The sequence below is a fragment of the Entelurus aequoreus genome, linkage group LG03 (genome assembly GCF_033978785.1).
Source record: "Entelurus aequoreus isolate RoL-2023_Sb linkage group LG03, RoL_Eaeq_v1.1, whole genome shotgun sequence".
NCBI classification, from domain to species: domain Eukaryota; kingdom Metazoa; phylum Chordata; class Actinopteri; order Syngnathiformes; family Syngnathidae; genus Entelurus; species Entelurus aequoreus.
Window position 1 is genome coordinate 33,842,422 of NC_084733.1, and position 21,845 is coordinate 33,864,266.

General features: G+C 40.5%; 1 protein-coding gene across 4 annotated transcripts in view; it reads left to right on the top strand.

Moving 5' to 3' along the window:
- The first annotated feature begins 764 nt into the window (after nt 1-764).
- sobpa (sine oculis binding protein homolog (Drosophila) a) overlaps nt 765-21,845 on the top strand; it is a 102,077-nt gene continuing 80,996 nt past the window's right edge. For all 4 annotated transcript variants that reach the window (XR_009825278.1, XM_062041716.1, XM_062041718.1 and 1 more), the window contains exon 1: nt 765-1,099. Coding sequence is in view for 3 of the 4 variants with exons in the window: in XM_062041716.1 (XP_061897700.1) it covers nt 1,004-1,099 (96 nt within the window). In the remaining variant the exon portion in view is untranslated. The remainder of the gene's footprint in view (nt 1,100-21,845) is intronic.

Consider the following 21,845-nt stretch of genomic DNA (forward strand, 5'->3'; position numbering starts at 1 on the left):
ACATTATATACCTCAGCTAACTAAACTATGGAAATGTATAATATAATTCATATAGCAATACAGTCTCACTGCACAGCAGGCCAGCAGTTAGCCGAGGCATTGTGCACAATCCATGTTGAGGCACAAATCAGTGACGTGCCTCAACTGGCTGCTGATCACCGCACCGTCTCTTCTCAGTATTTGAACGGCAAATGTGAAAATAAAAATAAAAATAATCTTAAACTGGTGAAGTTAAATGGGAAATAACTTTAGTATAATCACTGGATACGTATAACAATTTAATTTTTTTTTTCTTTTTACTTTTTTTTCTTTCCATGAGGCCGTGCCTCCCCTGCCTCTAGTGACGGCACGCCACTGGTCCAGGGTGTACCCCGCCTTCCGCCCGAATGCAGCTGAGATAGGCTCCAGCACCCCCCGCGACCCCAAAAAGGGACAAGCGGTAGAAATTGGATGGATGGGATGGATTTAGAGTTAATATTTAATTCAACATTTAGATTTAGCATTTAGATTGACCATTTAATTAATACCTTAAATGTGAGAAAATTGAGCTAAATGTGAGAAAGGTAATATACATGTGAGAAAACTTAGCTAAATATTAAAAATATATCCGTTAGAAAAAGTGTGATTGCATGGCTCCCCATAAAGATGTGACTGCACTGATTGTGCTCCATGGGAAGGCGTGAATAAACCACATCCTCCCTATGATCATCAACGCGTCATATAATGTTTCGGATTAGGCTCCTCCCCCTGTCTCCATCGCCCGCTTCACTCAACCTCCGCTCGGACTCTTGGACAGAAGAGGCGTCTCACCCACTGCTGCCCTGACCGCGGAAGGGACGGGCGGAAGATGGTTGACTTTTTAGCCCGGCACTCCGAGCCCTCGGCGGCGTCGCCAGCGTCTAAAGGGCCGCTGAGAAGCGACCAAACACCCGCCGCCTGGCGCCTGTGAAGAGCTTCTTCCCCACCTCACCGCAAATATTGACAGAAGTATCAACGAGAAAACATGGCAGAAACGGAGAAAGAAGGCAGACCTCCGGAACATAAAAGAAGCCGAAAACCAGCACACCCGGTGAAGAGGGAGATAAACGAGGAAATGAAGGTAACAGAGTCTGCATGTTATTATATCTGTCAAATCACCTTATGTTTCTTTATGACCCAAGTTGTATTGTTTCAACAGTAAGTTTTAAAGCGTGTATTTCTCAGCGATAATTCACATGGTAAATAGGAAACGCTGTGCGCCATGGAGACATGCACCTCCACTACTATTATAGCCATCAACGCGACACGCGCACAATTAGTACACATCAGTGTGAGAGGGGGGGGGGTTTGGACACTCCTCGCGATGCGTTCACGTGTCCATGACGGCGGAGTGAGATGCGTTTGGGTGCTCTGGCCAGATGCGTGTGCTCCAGATGTGCGTCTGTTGAGAGCTTTACGCACCGTGTTGGGCCTGCAAGGTTCGATGTCCAAAACACCATGTTTCCATTACTGGATTGAATGCCGTGCATATCATGATATTTGAGCTCCAATGCGGTTAATTGAGGTGGAAGTAAGTGATCCTGGCATTTTGTGCGTGCGTGTGTGTGTGTGTGTGCGTGTCCGCTTTGTCTCCATTTGGGCATTGTTTGTACACATTTTGGGCAGTCCCGTGCAAAACGCTCCTCTGGGTGGATGTGCAGAGATTTTAGAGGGATGATAGTGGAAATTGCGATTTTTGTTGCAATGAAAAGCAGGGTTGCAACCCTTTTGTTTTAAGAGCCATCCAATATGCAGACGCCAACTCTAGACTACTGCCACGTTTTTTTCCAAAATTCAAATGCAATATATTCTCAAATATATTGCATTATTATTAAATGCTTTGATATTTGTGTTACCATTTGCACAATGTCAATCTACATTCTATCTCATAAATTGTTTTTGATTGATTGAAACTTTTATTAGTAGATTGCACAGTTCAGTACATATTCCGTACAATTGACCACTAAATGGTAACACCCGAATAAGTTTTTCAACTTGTTTAAGTCGGGGTCCACTTAAATTGATTCATGATACGGATATATACTATCAAATATATACTAACATCATAATACAGTCATCACACAAGATTATCATCAGAGTATATACATTGAATTATTTACATTATTTACAATGTAAATAATGGGATATGGAGGGGGGTTAGGTTTGCTTGGTATCAACACTTCAGTCATCAACATCAACAATTGCATCATCAGAGAAATGGACATTGAAACAGTGTAGGACTGACTTGGTAGGATATGTTAAAGTTAAAGTTAAGTCAAAGTACCAATGATTGTCACACACACACTAGGTGTGGTGAAATTTGTCCTCTGCATTTGACCCATCCCCTTCATCACCCCCTGGGAGGTGAGGGGAGCAGTGGGCAGCAGCGGTGCCGCGCCCGGGAATCATGTTTGGTGATTTAACCCCCAATTCCAACCAATTCCAACCCTTGATGCTGAGTGCCAAGCAGGGAGGTAATGGGTCCCATTTTTATAGTCTTTGGTATGACTCGGCCGGGGTTTGAACTCACAACCTACCAATCTCAGGGCGGACACTCTAACCACTAGGCCACTGAGTAGGTGTATATATGTACAGCAAGTAGTGGACAGAGAGAGAGAGATCAAAAAGTATAAGAAAAAGTGTCTACATTTGATTATTTACATTTGATTATTTACAATCCGAAGAGGTATTATGTGGAAGGGAGGCTGTTAGTTTAGGGTTGTAGTTGCCTGGAGGTGTTCCTTTAGTGCGGTTTTGAAGGAGGATAGAGATGCCCTTTCTTTTACACCTGTTGGGAGTGCATTCCATATTGATGTGACACTTGAACACAGGAGCAAACTTTTAAATATTCAAATAAAAAAGTGTCAGCGTTAAAACATAATGTCGTGAATGAATTATCAGTAACAAACAGTGAAAAGTCGCAGGTATAAGTGCACTTTGGTGTACGCATGGCGCAGTTGGGAGAGTGGCCGTGCCAGCAACCTGAGGGTTTCTGGTTCAATCCCCGCCTTCTATCAACCTCGTCACGTCTGTTGTGTTCTTTAGCAAGATACTTCACCCTTGCTCCTGATGGGTCATGGTTAGGGCCTTGCATGGCAGCTCCCGCCATCAGTGTGTGAATGGGTGAATGTGGAAATAGTGTCAAAGTGCTTTGAGTACATTGAAGGTAGAAAAGCGCTATACAAGTATTTACCATTTACCATTTGGTTCTGCCTACTGCTCTTGGTTAAATTATGCAAGTGTAAACGGGATGTTCCTCAATATAACTTGTTGAACCTAAACAAATAAACCATATTGAAATATGTTAATATGTTGGCAGCATGGTGGCACAGGGGTTAGTGCATGTGCCTCACAATACGAAGGTCCTTAGTAGTCCTGGGTTCAATCCCGGGCTCGGGATCTTTCTGTGTGGAGTTTGCATGTTCTCCCCATGACTGCGTGGGTTCCCTCCGGGTACTCCGGCTACCTCCCACCTCCAAAAACATGCACCTGGGGATAGGTTGATTGGGAACACTAAAAATTGGCCCTAGTGTGTGAATGTGAGTGTGAATGTTGTTTGTCTATCTGTGTTGGCCCTGCGATGAGGTGGCGACTTGTCCAGGGTGTACTCCGCCTTCCGCCCGAATGCAGCTGAGATAGGCTCCAGCACCCCCCGCGTCCCCAAAAGGGACAAGCGGTAGAAAATGGATGGATGGATGGATGAAATATGTTATTAAATTAATTAAATTAAGTTCAGTTCAGTTCCAGTTTATTTCGAACATGCATCCGATACAATGTAATGCATCACACAATTCCAATTGTTTCATTACAGCAAGTCCGACAAGGAGTAGGAAGAAGCAGAGCTTATTTAATCCTACCCATTTTCATACCATATCAATTTTATCCAATTTCCTTGTTCTCTGTAACAGAACAGTGAATAAATAAATAATATACCATAGTAAGCATACACATATTAAATACATGAATAATCTTTGTCTCAATGAAAAAAAAAGGACAAAAAGGGTTGAAGATGTTCCTCATAATTCTTATTCTGTGTACTTTGTGAACACTTGTAGTTTGAACCGTCTCTTGAACTGAATCATATTGGTGCTTTGTTTGATTTCTTTGGTTAATCCGTTCCATAATTTAATTCCACATACTGATATACTAAAGGTTTTAAGTGTTTTAAATTAGATTTTCCTCTAAGCTTATATTTCTCCTCCATTGAATCTTGAATTCAAGATTCAAGATGAAGGGTTAAATAAATTATTCTGTTGGATATTTGAAATATACTGCATAATGATGTTGGTCCAGGTTTCATTAATACTACAATTAATATTGTGTGTCGTTTTGAAGATATTTTTTTGTAATTAATTAAAACAAATGTTATTGTACTAATAAAGTATTTTGATACACTTGAATGCCAAGTTGATAAAGTTGTGTACATGTAAGCTTCCCAGCATGTCTTGTTGAATTTTGTGGCAATATTCAAATATTAAGTGCAAGCAAATTAAAATTTCCTTTGAATGAAGAGAAAAAAACATCAGTCTTCCAGTTGGTTGAACATCATTTTAGTGGATAAAAATCTTGAACGCAAACTGTTTCATTGATATGATTTTTTTGTCTGTGTTTATTGTTTAAGCCATAATTTCAAGTTGTCCTATAACAGGAGGAACTATTCATAAAGATCTGATCAGGCAAAGAAGAGAGAGAGGTAAACATGTTCTTTTTCTCTCCAGGGATTTTTGTTTTTTAATATCAGGAACCTGCTAAGTGGATTTGGAGACAGCTGTCAGAAATAAAGGAAATTTATGATATATTTACTGCAATCATAATAAAAAGGCATTTAGTGATCTAACTCTGATGGTGAAAGACATGGGGGATCCAACTTACACAGCTCGCCTTGTTTTGTTGACTTTATCATTGCCAACTTATTGTTGACCATGTTGTACTTAGAAGTCGGGCAGATACCTGTGAACTACACAATTTCCTGGTTGATTGGTCTTGATCGTATTGTACCTCTGCCATTACTGATCCCCTGCATGTTATAGTAGTGACACCACACACAAAAACACATATACACTTCTGGAGTAAACTCTACCTACAAAAATCTATTTTATTTTGACTGCAAATTCTTTTTGCGGCTTCTGAGGTACATTTACCCCTACAATGTTGGTAATTGTAAATTGCACAATTACAGTGTTTGTCAGTATGAGGCAGCACAGGTCTACTGCCATAACATGATGTTAAAGTAATCTCTTTGACTTTGTCAAATCTGAGCAATATTGTCAAGAATTGGTCTTAATATATGGTGCAGGTAGACATAGTGTTGTGCATTTATTTTGTGTGGGTGTGATTATGTAAAATAGAAGTGCATTATGTCGATGGTTTCCGATCTTCCGGTATCAAAACCGATACCGATCACATGTATTAACTGTACATTTCTCAATTTATTTGTGATACGTGCTATTGACAGTTTAATAATATCAACACAATATTTAAGGCAGTTCTTTATTCTCTTTTATTACATACAATTTGTTAAAGCAAAATGAAGTCAATAGTAACAATACCAAAACAAATACTGTTATATACTTCTCATTTAAATCTTTTGGTTCTTCCCCTTAAAGTCATCCTGTGTTCAGGAAATTATTCCCTGAATTTGTAAACATCAACAAAATACAAAACACAAAATGATTTAGAAAAAATTAAAATATTGACCGAATCGCTCTAGTATCGATCATATTACCCTTGGTATCGACACCACCAATATATGGGTGGATCTGCCCTCTCCTGGCGTGTTGTGTACTTCTATTGACATACCAACAGTTGTTGTGATATTATCTTCTCTCTAAACTCTTATTAATCTACTTGATAATTTCCTGTTAATACCTGCTTACTTTCTGCTGTAACGTGCTTCTAGCTACGCTTCTTAAACTTTACTAAGCTTCTATTTCTCTGTGTTCTTTAAAGCTCGCTTAGCGAATAGCTTGGCGATTAGCATGCCTGCTACCGGCTTGCTGTCGGTGTGTAACATGTTTAGCCTTGTACTGCAGTGATAATGGTACTTAAGATAAAAAGAAATGCAGTTTATTTTCCGCAATGGAGGTGACTATTACTAACTCATTGGAGCGACTCCACACTATGTATGGTGACACACAATTTACTGCTAGCTTGTCAGCCTGAGACTAAAACTAAATACAGTATCCGCCACAGGGGATTGGCCTTCACATACTTTTTCATGAACATTTGTCCGATAGCGATTGGTGGCAGATTGATCAGCACATCCCTGGTATCATGTAAAACAGTGCATTATGTTACATCTGTCCCAACTTATGTTTGTGGTGTTGTAATATTGGTCATATTTGGTAAGGTTAACTTCTTGGTTGTTAAGGTGAACTTACAAAATCAGCAGGGAGTCCATTATCTATTTTCTTTATCTGTTTTAAGCACCTCCTGGAGTGCCTTCATGCACAAGAATCAGTGTCATAGATAACTGTAATATGCATGACGACATCTTGGCACTCCAATGATTAATTACTGTCGCTTTATTATGCAACTGACCAAATAATCAATTATCTGGGAAATGACAACACAAAGTGTTTCATCAATAGCCATCTGCAAATACATTGTTGCATATGTAGGGAAAGGGGCCCACTGCAGGATTTCCCGTCAATACGAGAAGTATAGATAGAATAGATGTGGTTAAGGTGTCAAAACACTTCTCAAATGGAAGACAACTTCAATTGTTGCTCACTATTCAAACTTGAGTTTTCTCTCGTACGGTTCACAGAAACGCCAATGTGTAATTATTACCATTTTATGTAATTGATAGTATGACTGCATGCATTGATGTTGTGTTGCCTTTCTCAAAACATTGCTCCACACGCAGCAATGAAAAAGTGGTAGGACATGCCCCCTTTATTATTTTTTATGTCTTTTCATTTTTGATACTTTAACCAACAGCTTGAGGAAAAAAAATCACACGCTCATACACAATTACACAATGATCCCTTGTAAGGGTTCTCACTGGAAATCCTAACAGTCTGACAGCATTGCCTTCACCTGGCTGCAGATTAATGTGTGCCATAGCAAAGTAAGCGGGTGAGTATAATCAAGGAGAAGAAGTGGAGTGGGCATGGAGGGGAGAACGGAATGTATGGAGCATGCATGGGGCTGGCTAAGCTGTAAAAACTGTAACCTGAGTGTTGCCGTTGGATCCGATATCAAGGAAAGGAGAAGGAAATGAAAGCAGAGAGAAGGAGCAGGGGATTGGAAAAAGTAGAGATGGGAAAAGAGGATGAGGCATCTGGAAAAGGAAAAGTTGCCTTGATTTGGTAATTTTATCATGGTGTTCTGTGACCTGTAATGGCCACGTCCAGTTCCCATCTTCGTCGTTTCTGCAAGCTACACTAGTTACCTTTGTCCAATGTCGAGAAATAAGACTGAAATTTACTTTTTCAAATCACTTCTTGAAATACGGCAGCAAAATATTGTGTACAGTTCATTTAAATTTTTTCTACAACCGAAACGCGACCTTCTGTGGTTTTATTTTTGCATTCTTAAGATTGACTATACACACTTACTCTTAGAATCCAAAAATGGAGCTGCTCATACAAGTTTCATAGGTCAGCAATAAAATAATATTTGTATTTACTTTCAATGCTGGACATCTTTGAAGAACATCAGCTCTATTATGGCTTTTTTGTCAAAAAAAAAATATATAATTGGAAAATGTAAACTATGCAATATTTCTAAAAATACATTGCACAGGATGGGTAATCACAGTCTTGAATAGGTTAACAATGAACAACATTGATGGTGATAGAGTAGACAAGTAGACAAAAAAGGTTATTTTGCAATGCCCACTGAGCTACAATGAGAGAAAAAGCAGGCAAGACTTGGTTGAGTTTCTTGCGTTCACACAAGTCTTTTATGTATACATCTGCCATGTTATACAGTATGTGACTGCTCAAGATAGTTTTTATTGCATTTAAGCTGTTTAATAGCAGTTTAACTAATTTACGCTCATCAAAGCTCTAAAAATTATGCTTATTATTTTCTGGCGCCATCTGGTAGTTAAGGGGTGCAGACAGTTACACCAAAACAATATTTTCTTGTTTTTTTCATCAGCAAGAATAAGAATAAGAATTTGGTTTTCATTGACAAAGCATAATAATATACCAGGATTACAGTTTGTAAAAAATAGCAGTTATAATGGGAGTAAATGGGACGAACTGAGTTCTTAAAGGCCTACTGAAATGAATTTTTTTTAATTAAACGGGGATAGCAGATCCATTCTATGTGTCATACTTGATCATTTCGCGATATTGCCATATTTTTGATGAAAGGATTTAGTAGAGAACATCGACGATAAAGTTCGCAACTTTTGGTCGCTGATAAAAAAAGCTTTGCCTGTACCGGAAGTAGCGTGACGTCGCAGGTTGAAGGGCTCTTCACAACGAGAGCGATTCGGACCGAGAAAGCGACGATTACCCCATTAATTTGAGCGAGGATGAAAGATTTGTGGATGAGGAACGTGAGAGTGAAGGACTAGAGTGCAGTGCAGGACGTATCTTTTTTCGCTCTGACCGTAACTTAGGTAAAAGGGCTCATTGGATTCCACACTTTCTCTTTTTTCTATTGTGGATCACGGATTTGTATTTTAAACCACCTCGGATACTATATCCTCTTGAAAATGAGAGTCGAGAACGCGAAATGGACATTCTCAGTGACTTTTATCTCCACGACAATACATCGGTGAAGCACTTTAGCTACAGAGCTAACGTGATAGCATCTATGCTTAAATACAGATAGAAAAAAAAGAAATAAGCCCCTGACTGGAAGGATAGACAGAAGATCAACAATACTACTATCAGGAGACACCGAACCAAACACTGGACCTGTAACTACACGGTTAATGCTGTGCCGCCTGTCGAAGCCTAGCAATGCTGTTGCTAATGACGCCATTGAAGCTAACTTAGCTACGGGACCTCGTCAGAGCTCTGATAAAAACATTAGCGCTCCACCTACGCCAGCCCTCATCTGCTCATCAACACCCGTGCTCAGCTGCGTTCCAGCGATCGACAACGCAACGAAGGACTTCACCCGATCGTCGATGCGGTCGGCGGCTAGCGTCGGATAGCGCGTCTGCTATCCATCTCAAAGTCCTCCTGGTTGTGTTGCTGCAGCCAGCCGCTAATACACCGATCCCACCTACAGCTTTCTTCTTTGCAGTCTCCATTGTTCATTAAACAAATTGCAAAAGATTCACCAACACAGATGTCCAGAATACTGTGGAATTTTGCGATGAAAACAGAGCTGTTTGTATTGTGATACAATGTGTCCGAATACTTCCGTTTCAACCATTGACATCACGCGCAAACGTCATCATACATAGACATTTTCAACCGGAAGTTCCCCGGGAAATTTAAAATTGCACTTTATAAGTTAACTCGGCCGTATTGGCATGTGTTGCAATGTTAAGATTTCATCATTGATATATAAACTATCAGACTGCGTGGTCGGTAGTAGTGGGTTTCAGTAGGCCTTTAAGAGAAATATGTATACTTTATGTTTATATGCTATTCTCACAACGCTGCAATCAAAAACACAATGCGATTTTATAAAAATGTGGAAAATCTTCCTGGTGAAATTGTAGACTGCTAACCTTCAAATTGAACAATCATATCACATAATGAGCACATGTAATGCCTGTTTTGGGCCCTAGGGTTACACAAGGGACTGAGTCAGAAGCATAGTTGCTCTTAGGGATGATACTTGAAACCGGTTTTCCCGTTTGTTCGATAAGAAAAGAACCGAGTCCTCGGACTCGAATCCCTTTTTGAGAACCGGTACCCGTTATCGAGACCACTATAGTAAAGAAAAAGAGTTGGTTCTTTATTCGAATCCCTCGGAAGGAATCCCGTCCCGACCAGAAATGCTCCGTGTGACATCACAAGAAATGGCGTCACGTGCTCAGTCATTAGGCGCAGATAGCAAAAGCAGGAAAAAAATGGACGGGAAAAAGTGCTCCAATGTGTAATAAAGTTCAAAACAAAAGGTATAATCCAATGAATAACTTTACTGAGAGATTTGAGCAAACACATGAAGAACACTTTTACGACCAACCGGAAACATAGCAACCAGGCTAGCAACGCACCTCCTTTACGGCAGCTGTCGCAACGTTCTTAAAGCAACCGCAGCACATACATTTATGACATCTCCCTTTTTTAACTTTTGTTTTCCTTTCCTTGTAAACAAAACAAAATCACACTGTATATGTGTTGTCTGTCTTATTATAAATAATGCAGATGAGGCGTGTTGGCTGAGTTCTTGACGTTTACTTTCACAGCGTGCTCATTCTTAGCTGCCGGGTGACGATATGCAACACTTTTCGGGGCTACCGCGCATGCTCGTCACTCCCGTTGCATGCTGGGTAGTGTAGTTGTTATATTCCCTAGCTCATAACATCTTTCCCCCTATAAAGAAATAATGTTAACTCAATAAAGTGTATTTCTTTTTTTAGCTTTAACTTTTCATTTTTTAGCATTGTAACCACATTTGCAAACAACTTTTCTCTTCATAGAATTTTCTTTCAATAAAGAAATAAAGTGCAAAAATGTCAAAGCATCATAACAAACAGTTATGTCAAATAGCAGCAGAAGTGCACTTTTTGGAGAGCTGTATTATTTTCAGTTTTGTGCCCAAGGGACTGATTTTATTTAACACTATATTATTATTTATACACCTATAGTGATCACAGAGACAGGTTGTTTTTGTGTTACTGTATATATTTGTTTTTCTGAAAAATCCCACTTAATATACTTTGGGTAACAACAGTCAATATTTATTAATTTTATTTTATTTTTTTAGGGGGGTAACAGTCAATATTTATTTATTTATTAGATTAAATTGTTTTCTTATATAATAAAAGTGAGCTTTTGTTAAACCAAATATTGTGTTTTTTTTCCATATACAACAACCTATCTGGACTTGATAAGAGAATCGATAAGGAATCGGTTCGATAAGAGGATTCGATAATAGGCTCAAACTCGATAATTTCTTATCAAACATCATCCCTAGTTGCTCTATTTGGAAAGTACCTTAAGATACAGTTTTGGGCATTGGCAGATGAGTAGAATTTCCGCCTTAAATTTAAAGGTTTAACCAATGTGTGGAATTTATTGTTTAGCCATTTTTTTGTAATTTTTAAAATGTGAATTAGCACTGTGCTGTGTAAACTGACACATAAATAATTCTTGGTACAGTACCCTTCCGTTAAAGAAAGAAAAAACATTCAATGTTCACCAATAACTTAATTGTAAGAGTTCCTAGCTATAATGAAACATGACTGAAACAGGACTGAGGCTTCTTTTCACCGGATGTCTTGAGTCTGTTCAGGGTACAATGACATTTCGAAGTATTCCGGAGCAAAATTTGCTGCCTATTGTCAGGAAACTTGGTCTCAGTGCTAAGAACAAAACATTTGACTATTTTGATGTGGCCTATAGTAGGAGCTTTGAACAGCTATTGAAGGAGCTGAAACAGGCAGTCTGAACAAGGCACCCTTCAAAGCGAAGACAGCTGGAGCAGTTTGATCACGAGAGTGGGCCAAATTACGACATAGGTCTTCATTGACTGTTACAGAAGACCCTTGATTGCCTTAAAATGTGGAAGCCAGTTCCATTATTTTGTTTTTGAAAAGATACTCTTAGACCACAATTCAGTTGGTCTTTTTTTTTTTGCCCGTGTATTCTTTTGTCTGCTTCTGCTTTTGATTGTCTGTGTATATATATATATATATATATATATATATATATATATATATATATATATATATATATATATATATATATATATATATATATATATATATATATATATATATAAACACACACATTTACATACGTATCAGGGGTGTACGGTGCGTCAAATTTACTCGCAAACACGACTAAAAATAGACTGTGCAACTTGAAAAAAAAAAAAGTTGCACATGTGCGATTAGGGATTTCCACCCTTTCATTGCATTTTGCTCCTGAAATAAATCCATTCAAATTGGATCAAACTACAGTAAAATGTTTGCCCATTTGTATAACATGTTTGAAATACACTCATAACCGGCATAACCAAATCGCAAGTGATTGACGTGGAAGTGAGCATTCTGTGAGCTCTGAAAGTTGTGTGTGACCGTGTGTCCCTTTCTCCTGCAACATGCACAGAGGGGATCCCTGCTCCTCCTAGTTTACATACTCAGGCTGACTCAGCCTTCCCATCACGGAAGAAACAAGGTCTTAGTTGTAAGAACTGGTCAGGAAAATACAGTGGCGGGCTGTGCGTTCCCCACCTAGGCCTTCAGTGATGTCCGACTTCAATGATTACCTCAAAATACCATAATTGATGTCACCACATGACCATTGCTGGATAAATACTATACAGAAACACATTTACGCACTACTGGGCATTGTACAAAACGGGTTATTTTCTGGCGCATTTAAAAAACAAATAAACCCGCATCAGCAATTAAAACATATCTTATTTGGTCCTGTCAAAATTAAAATTGCAAAAAACATATTACATGTGAAAAAATAAAGAAATAAAATATCTGAACTCACATTTCATCGACAGCTGAGCTAGCTTCCGGGGTTGGCCGACATGGTCTGACAAGATGTAGTTTCTCTTTAAATATCCTTCTTAAAAATGGCCTTGCAAATATATGTGTTGTCTTGTCTAATCAGAAAAGATGCAGACAAGGCGTGTTGGCTGACTTCTTAAAGTTTACTCCACAGCGTGCTCATCGATAACATCCAGCTGCCGGCATGTCTACATTCAACAACCTAAACGGGGCTGCTGCCATGTTCTTCACTACTGTGGCATTCTGGGTAATGGAGTTCTTATCTTACCTGGCTCATAACATCACTATATATATCTGCCTTAGGCCATCTAGAAGGCCTTACTGACAACAACGGGTGATCTGATTGGCTATTGCAACTGTCTATCACTGTATGTCCCCGTTCGTTTACAGTGTACGGATGCCTGCATTGCTGAATCTGAAGGCTTCTGGCAGATTTGGTACAGCATGGCAACATAAGCTAGCTGAATTCTGATTGGATTAAAAACTCTATAAACTAAAAACAACAGCGCTGGAAGGAGCATAATATGACATGAAGAGAATATTAATACTTTTAGATATTTATGGAAAGTAAATAAAACATTACTTTTATCTTTAATTATGATCATGATTTCTGGTTATGTTAGACCATCAGAAAAGGCCTTGTTGGCCCTGACGGCCCACCACTGGTAAAAGACAACGCTTTTTCATCACCTTAAAACTTGACACTAACTGCACTGCGTGCTAATAACTACGAAGATCAGAGGGAAAATTTAACAACTAATCAATGATGGAAGTGACAAACTTGCCATTCAAATAATACCGCGTTTGTTGACATGAACATACAGCCATGGTAGCACATTAACTCTATTTATTAGGCAGAGGTAACTAATCTAACGATTAAAATATTTATCGCGATTAATCGCATTGTTCATCCGTTAATCGCAGATAGGTATAATTTTTCATCATTATTAAGTGTACCATAGACAGATAATTTTCAGGGGGTGTAGCATCATATTGCTACATGACAATGTTTTAACCTTCTCTGTTAATTAATAAAATGTAATATTGAGCTTGCTAATCATTCTGTACTTGAGGACTCGACCAGAACATGTTATAAAATAATTTACACAATATTTCAGCCAGCCAGAAAAGTCCCCCCCCCTTCCCAGTTCAGTGTTATAGTTTCACCTTTATCATTAGTTTTTAAGCCAAATGCGTGCATTCTCCCTGTTCGGCAGCACACAATCACGGAATACTTACAAGCAGTACTCCGTGATTGTGCGCTGACGAACATGCTTGTAAAACCATCAATGTCACGAGGTGACAAGGGTGCGCCAACATGCCCGTTGGGAAAAAAAAATAAAAAAAATGGGGGAACAGGTATTTTTCAAAAGGAGTATAGTACTGTTACAGTGTAAAGATTCAAATATATGCATCTACATGTAATGCATGAATTGTTTTTCTGTCAAAATGAAAAGAATGAATACATTTAGTAAAAAAGCTAAAGTACTTTATTGACACACATTATTCCTAGGCTTTTGTGAACCAAATGAAAGGATGTGGCGGGCTAGTTCTGGTCCTCGGCCCTTGAGTCATCATTATTCTGTTTATCTACCAACTGTCGTTCATACATTTTCTTTTGGTGGTGGTTTAAAAAAAAAGTTATATATGTGACTTGGCTCAACAAAGGTTGGGAAACACTGGTTCATCTTACATTGAACCATTATGTTATTTTCTCATTACAGATGTCACTCGTACATCTTCATTCGCCGCCAGAATTACGTCATTCAATAATTGATAATTGACGTTTATAAATTGATTCAGAATCGCATACATGCATCTAACCCCCCCACACACACACCTAATACACAGTATACAGTACTAAACATTTGGTGTGGCTGATCAGCGCATTGCTGTCTTTTCATCCTCAGCTCCCCCAAAGCCAAAGTTTGTGCTGGTGCTCTGATGAGCCGCCAACCAAGATTATATTCTGTTTTTAATAACCCTCCCACTTTTTTCAAGTACTGGGGTGACACAGGGGACAAGGTGCTGGGGGAAAAAGTGAGGCAGAGTGAGGGACATGCTTTGTTATCACTTGAAGACATTCAATTTGTCTGGAACTTATTTGCTTAGGGGGGAATCCTTGCTTCTATGCAGTTTGCACTTGACTCTCACACAATGCTTTTGGTGTTAAACACTGATCTGTGAGACCTCTGGTGCTGTTTTTCTCATTTGTATTTTATATGTAACACTGAGCTGTGATACAACTTTAAAAGCAATGTGTATAAACCAGCCATCAGCCTGGGGTGGCCATTGGAACAAGTCAATTACTTTTTAGCAATATACATATTGTAAGAACAAACATATTGCAGTACCTGCATTGAACATCATATTAGATGCTTTAGTGTCCAAAAAGGAGCCAAAGCAGAGGAGATAAACACGTTTGGAAGGGTGAACCGTCAGGAATCTACTGACGCCGAGTAAATGCTCTGGAGAGCTTAAGTAACTAGAAGAAAATGAGTATCAGGTGTGTGTGCAGGTGGCTCCGCCCTGTGACCCACAAACCAGCCACTGAAAACAAAAAGAAGACTGGTGGCAGCAGAGCTGCCAGATCATGACAATTAGTTTATTTCATACATGCTGACAAAGTTACATCAAAATCCAAATTAGTGCCTGGAACTTTGAATACACGGACACAGTTGCAGTGATCTGTGTGGTAGCAAACAGCAGAGAGGTTTTTATAAAAAAAATATATTAAGGCACATATGTTAAAAGTGCAATTTCATTGTTGATGATGTGATGATTATTATGATGATTAGAACAAAAAATGAAGGTAATGCCAAGCAAAAAAATATAGTTTATTTCAGTTATTTCCCCTAAAATACATATTGAGGCTATAACGTGTGTTTTATCCAAATTCTTGATCAATCAAACTGACTAATTGATAGATTCTAAAATAATCGATTGCTGCAGCCATAATCGCGGTCACAATTTTGGTTGCCACGATTAAATGAGTGTGATAGTCGACGATGATAACATTTAAAAAGCAAGCTCCGCTGCATATCACTCCGACCCCCTCGCTGGCCGGCATTAACAAACTTTTTCGGGGCTGCTAATGTTGGTTCCCTCGTTTCACCTATTTCAATGGAGTCCAACCTGGTGTGCTTTAAAGGTCGTACCGCTGTTATGAGACGGCGACAGGTGTGGAAGCTTGGACAACATGCTGCTCTGCTTGTCTTCATTGAGTCACACTAGCAGGACTAACGGCTTACCATCGTGCTAAATAGAGTCTGGAGACATGTTTTCCGTCCAGTGCCAACCTTTCTTGCCGGTGATCTGGCGAGATGTATTCCCCATTGGAATTCATGCACATCCTGCATCTGCGCATGTGTATAAATCCAGGGAATGCAAAAAAGTAATTCTGCATTGAAGGATTCAATCGTTGTGCTATATTATTTTATTTTGTCTTTTACTATACATTATCACCTTAGAAACGAACAAATGTATGATTAAGTCAAGTTGGGGTGTCCAATTGATGTCGCGCGGGCCACCTGCGGAACGTGGCTGTTTTTTTATGGCCCCGAAAAAAAACAGCAAAAATGGACAAATAGAGCTAAAGGCATCGTGCACTGAGAAAAAGCTGTAATATTGATACTAATAATAAACAAAACCACAAAGATTTGTATTTAAATATTTGGATAACATTTATGTAGCCCTTTTATTAGACTATTTCATTACATATTAGTAGACTGCCGACCTGTGAGAAACATGTTTTTTTACTTAACATTATGAATAGTTGTGATTAATAATCGTGATTTTAATCTTGATAAACACAATCGTGATTACTATTTTGAACGTACTTGCACAGCCGTATGATCCATGCTCAGGTTTGTAATACTTCCCTTCGTTTGTAATCCAATGTGTGTTATATTAGTGTATTATATTTTATATAGCGCTTTTCTCTAGTGACTCAAAGCGCTTTACATAGTCAAAACCCAATATTTCAGTTACATTTAAACGCTGGGAGCAGGTGGGTAAAGTGTCTTGTCCAAGGACACAACGGCAGTGACTAGGATGGCCGAAGCGGGGATCGAACCTGGAACCCTCAAGTTGCTGGCACGGCCACTCTACCAACCGAGCTATACCGCCCCACAATCATGCCTTAGAAGTTCTTAATAACAACGGGCAGTATAATCAATATGTCTGATTGCTCTGATTTTGTGCCATGTCTCCAGCATCTTCAGCTGAAGATGTGCTCACTCTGAAGCAAACTGCACAGGGATCCCACTTCTGACACCATGTAGTTTGTTCTATGCAGATTCCATAAAAACAACAGTAGAAATGGCAACTTATAAAAGTCCAAAATACTTTACATTGCAGTGGACTACAGCTGTAAAGAAAAAGCAATAAGTTTGTGTGTAACTCTGTTGAGTCACCCTGCAGTGAAAACACCCGACCAGTGTGTTTTGTATAGGCCGTAACAGTTGTTTATTTCATGGGCTCCCTTCAGTTGGGACCATTCAGTGAGACGCTACAAACCTTCAGTAAAACTGCTTCTCTTACTAATTTTTACAGGTGGTCTTGAAAATAAACACCAATGTTTCAAAATCTAAATGAAAGTAGTGTTTAAGACTGTTTACACATTGCACAAAGGAATGTTCTAGATTTTTTTTTAAAGATATACACTAAAGTACACTTAGGGCCTGATTTACTAATCACACTATTCAGTGTGTGCAAAAAATAAAATAGCGTGTACTGTAAGTGGGCGTATCGCGAGTGATCTACTAACACTGCGTGTGAAATTGAAAAGTGGTGCAAACTGCCTTACTGTGTGAATGCAAATATACACATGTTATTTTGCATGTTATTCAGCACCGTTTTTCATCTATTTATTCTTCTTCTTCTTCCTCTTCTTTGGCCGTCCGTAACTCCCATATTGTTCATCAGATTGATCCCGTTCGAACATCAAAACGTTCAGCGCATTCAGGACATGTGTGCTCTTTCAACAAAACTTTCCAAAAATTACCGGTTTTACTGTAATTGATAATTTTCCAAAATGTACCCCCTTTTTTCTGTCTGCTTCTTCTCCCATGTCTTTTTACCAATTTCAACCGTTCTACCATTAAAATGTTTGTCTTAGTCAGGACAAAAAAGCTATCCGTCTATTAAAGCCAAACAATTCTTAGCTTTTACGGTATTCATGATTTTCCAAAATATTGGACAATACAATTGGTACTCAGCCTACCATTCTCACTTACATTTGTCTTTTTCTTCCTCCCTGAAAATAACCTTGAGTGCAAGTAAATGTTCAAAGCTATCGGAAAACAGCAGTTGTGGTTTATAAACATTTATTTAGCCTGAAATTAGCATAAAAAACAGTAGTTTCACATAAATGCATACAGAACGAGAAGCTTCACCTACTCAAACAAGTCCATTCACTTTGACTTGTAATGGCAAACAGCAAGGGGTGTCTATAATTCCTCTACTAATATAAGTTATGGTTTCAACTTCCCCCCTTAAATGTAGATTGTTTCAAGTAAATGTTTCATAGAATTAGTTAAAGTATTTCATTGTAATACAAATGTTGCTTTATCCTCAAAATTAGCAAAAAACATAGTACCTTTGCAGCATTTAATTCTTGGTAGACACACGTCATCTTCAATTGTTGAATCGCTCCCTTTAACAACCAAATTTGGACACCAATTTGGCAAATAGACTCTTTGGTCAAGAGAATAACACCGATGCCTTTCACCTGGATAATGTGACTTCAATTCCTGGAAGGGACCAGAAGAACAAATCTATTTTTGGCAATTTTACATCTTTGAGTCAAATAGTTTATTTTGAACTATTTGGACATACATTTATCATTTCTATATTCATAGTAAGTTTCAGTACAATTTCCAAATCATTTTACAGTTCCACCGTTTCTACCATTCATTCTACATTGCACTAGCATTTTAGTTGAGCTGCAGCTCGCCACTTTTCAAACCATTCCTACTGTTTATTCAAACTTTGTTCTAAATTAATTCTGCAGTCATTCAGCTTTTAAATTTGGCTTCAGCAATGATTGGGGTATTCACACGTAATTCCTACCGGAATTGCATAAACTCTAGTTTAAATGAGGATTTTGTGTGCTTACAGGCATTCACCACGAGGCGATCATTTTCTGCACATTAATGTTATCAAGCTCCTATCTGTGAGCGATGCGTTGAACCAGAAGGGCACATCTATAATCTGTAACACCACTTCTCAATCACAATCTAGACAACAGAAACATATGCACACTGACACTTTCTGACACTTTTTCACTTGCACATTCTGTACGCGAGGCTGTGGGTCGCATCACTAGCGCATTTTTGCGTATGAAATAACTAAAATAAAACGCAAGCAAATGACATCTTTTCATGTTGGAGGTATATTCCATCCATCCATTTTCTACCGCTTATTCCCTTCGGGGTCACGGGGGGCGCTGGAGCCTATCTCAGCTACATTCACCCTGGACAAGTCGCCACCTCATTGCAGGGCCAACACAGATAGACAGACAACATCCACACTCACATTCACACACTAGGGACCATTTAGTGTTGCTAATCAACCTATGCCCAGGTGCATGTCTTTGGAGCTGGGAGGAAGCCAGACTACCCGGAGGGAACCCATGCACGCAGTCACGGGGAGAACATGCAAACTCCACACAGAGAGATCACACAGATTGAACTCACGACTACTCAGGACCTTCGTATTATAGTAATATATTTCCTAAATTAAAAAAAACAACATTAAAAAAACGCCAGCAGACACAAAAAACGCATCAAATGAATTAATTTTAATCAGCCCCATAAGTCACCAAGCAGTAATAAAATTATAGTAGGGAATTGCTGAATAGACAATATGTTTAATATTTTTATTTCTGACCGTCCACCAAAATATTGACACACATACGTAGGACCGAGGATTCTCCATCGTCTGTCGATTGTCTGTTTTTGCAGCGGAAGCATTGATTCTGCAGCCGTGTGTGGAACTGTCAGTTTGCACGTCCTGACATGGGCTAGATAAAACGCTAAATAGTGCCCGCAAAGCAGTAATGAGTGTTGATAAATCACATTGCACATGCTTAATAATTATGTTTGCATTTTATTCTATCAGTATTGTGGGCGTTTTATTGATCAGCAAGACAAGACGCAAAATGGATTGCATGCCTTATTCTGCTCATTTAACAGACGGAATCCACTTTGCACACTTTTAGTAGATCAGCTTTGTGTGTGCTATCAAGTTTGCACGTGTTTTAGTACACGCAAACCTTTAGAAAATCAGGTCTTAAATGTTTGTGCATATGCAGTAGTTACCATGACTTTATCTTTCATTGACTTGAAGCATGGCTCACGTCTGTCACGTCTGCCCATTGTCCTTGCCACCACAGTGGTATTTCATATCAATACAGATCAATATATCCACTCAGTAGTCATAAACAATGCCTGCTCAGCACCAAGTGAAAGAAATGAACGACCTATACTTGTCTCAAATATAATTAAATACATTTGAACTGACTTCTTCAGTGTGTTATGTTTGCTGAGGGAGTTATGACGGCACAGTTCCACAAGATAGCTCTATGATTTATTATATATATAGACAATATATATAATAATTAAACAATACTAACAAATAAACTATAGAATGGTGTGTGACAAAATCCAAGAGTGTGTGTGTGAGGCTATGTGTGTGATTAGCTGTAGTGTGTGTTACCTAGTGTTGTGTTGGGCGAGAGGAGGGACAAAGCAGGAAGGCAGTCCGTGGTCATGCGAGAGGTCGAAATCCAAGGGAGGCAGTCCAGAATCCAGAGGGGAACAACAGGGGATCGTCGGAGAACTCAGGGAAAAAGCACTGCGGGAGGACAACACGGATATCAGACACGGAGGGGAAACGCAGAGAGAGAGCATAAAGCTGGAGTCGGCTTACGGTACACGATAGAGAAATTAGGGTACCGCGAGGATGCTAGGGTCCACTGGTCCTTATACCGCTCGCCTTAATCAGTCCCAGGTGTGCAGATTGCTGATCGCCCACAGCCTTGCCGGCATGTGAGCATGACGCGGCCAGCGCGAGCAGGGGCTTGTCTCGGCACGCTGCCAGCGGAGGTGCTGGCAGACCCAGCTGCCGGGGAAAAGCGGGTTCGAGCCCGTGCCGTGACAGTACCCCCCTCCTTATGGACAAATTCCAGATGTCCTAAGACTGAAATCAGAACAACAAGATCAAGAGACAAGGGAGGGCGGAGGGGGGAACTGGTGGTGGGTCGCCGGCCCAAGTGTCCCCGAAACAATCGGGGACAATTCTGGTGGCGGCGGCGAGTAGACCGCCGCTGCAGCCGGCGAGTCGAACGGCCAATGAACAGCCACCTTCTAGGCCGTCAGGAAGGCGGACGCGAGTGGCGCCCTAACTACAACAGCCCACGAGTACCACGCCCATGTCCTGGGCGTCGCTGCTGTTGGCGCAAAAAGCGTCCATGCACTGGCCACAGAGGGCGCCGCGTGCGGGCGCCTGATGGCCGCCTGTGCAGACGGCCAGCCGGAAGTCGCGGGAGCGACAATGCAGAAGACGAGGCGAATGATGTCGTCGAACCCGGAGACGAGGAGGACAATGTCGTCGGAGCCGTAGACGATGAGGACGATGTCGTCGGAGCCGGAGACGAGGAGGACGATGTCGTCGAAGCCGGAGACGAGGAGGACAATGTCGTCGGAGCCGGAGACAAGGAGGACGATGTCGTCGGAGCCAGAGACGAGGAGGACAATGTCGTCAGAGCCGGAGACGAGGAGGACGATGTCGTCAGAGCCGGAGACGCAGAGGACAATGTCGTCGGAGCCGGAGACGTGGAGGACGGCTGAGGAGCTGGCTGAGGTGCAGAAGCCTGTGCTGGCCGAAGTGCTGGGGCCGGCGCTGCTGGCCGAGGTGCTGAAGCCGGCCGAGGTGCTGACACGGGGGCCAGCCTGGGAGCTGGTGCTGACACGAGGGCCAGGCTGTGTGCTGGTGCTGACTCGGGGGCCAGGTTATGTGCTGGTGCTGACTCGGGGGCCAGCCTGGGTGCTGGTGCTGACTCGGGGACCAGCCTGGGTGCTGGTGCTGACTCGGGGGCCAGCCTGGGTGCTGGTGCTGGTGCTGGTAGTGTGGTTGGTGGGTGCGGCCAGGCAAACCGAAAGACCGGTGGTAGCGGTCTTGCTGGCCGCAGCTGTGCTACCCCACCAGCACAGCC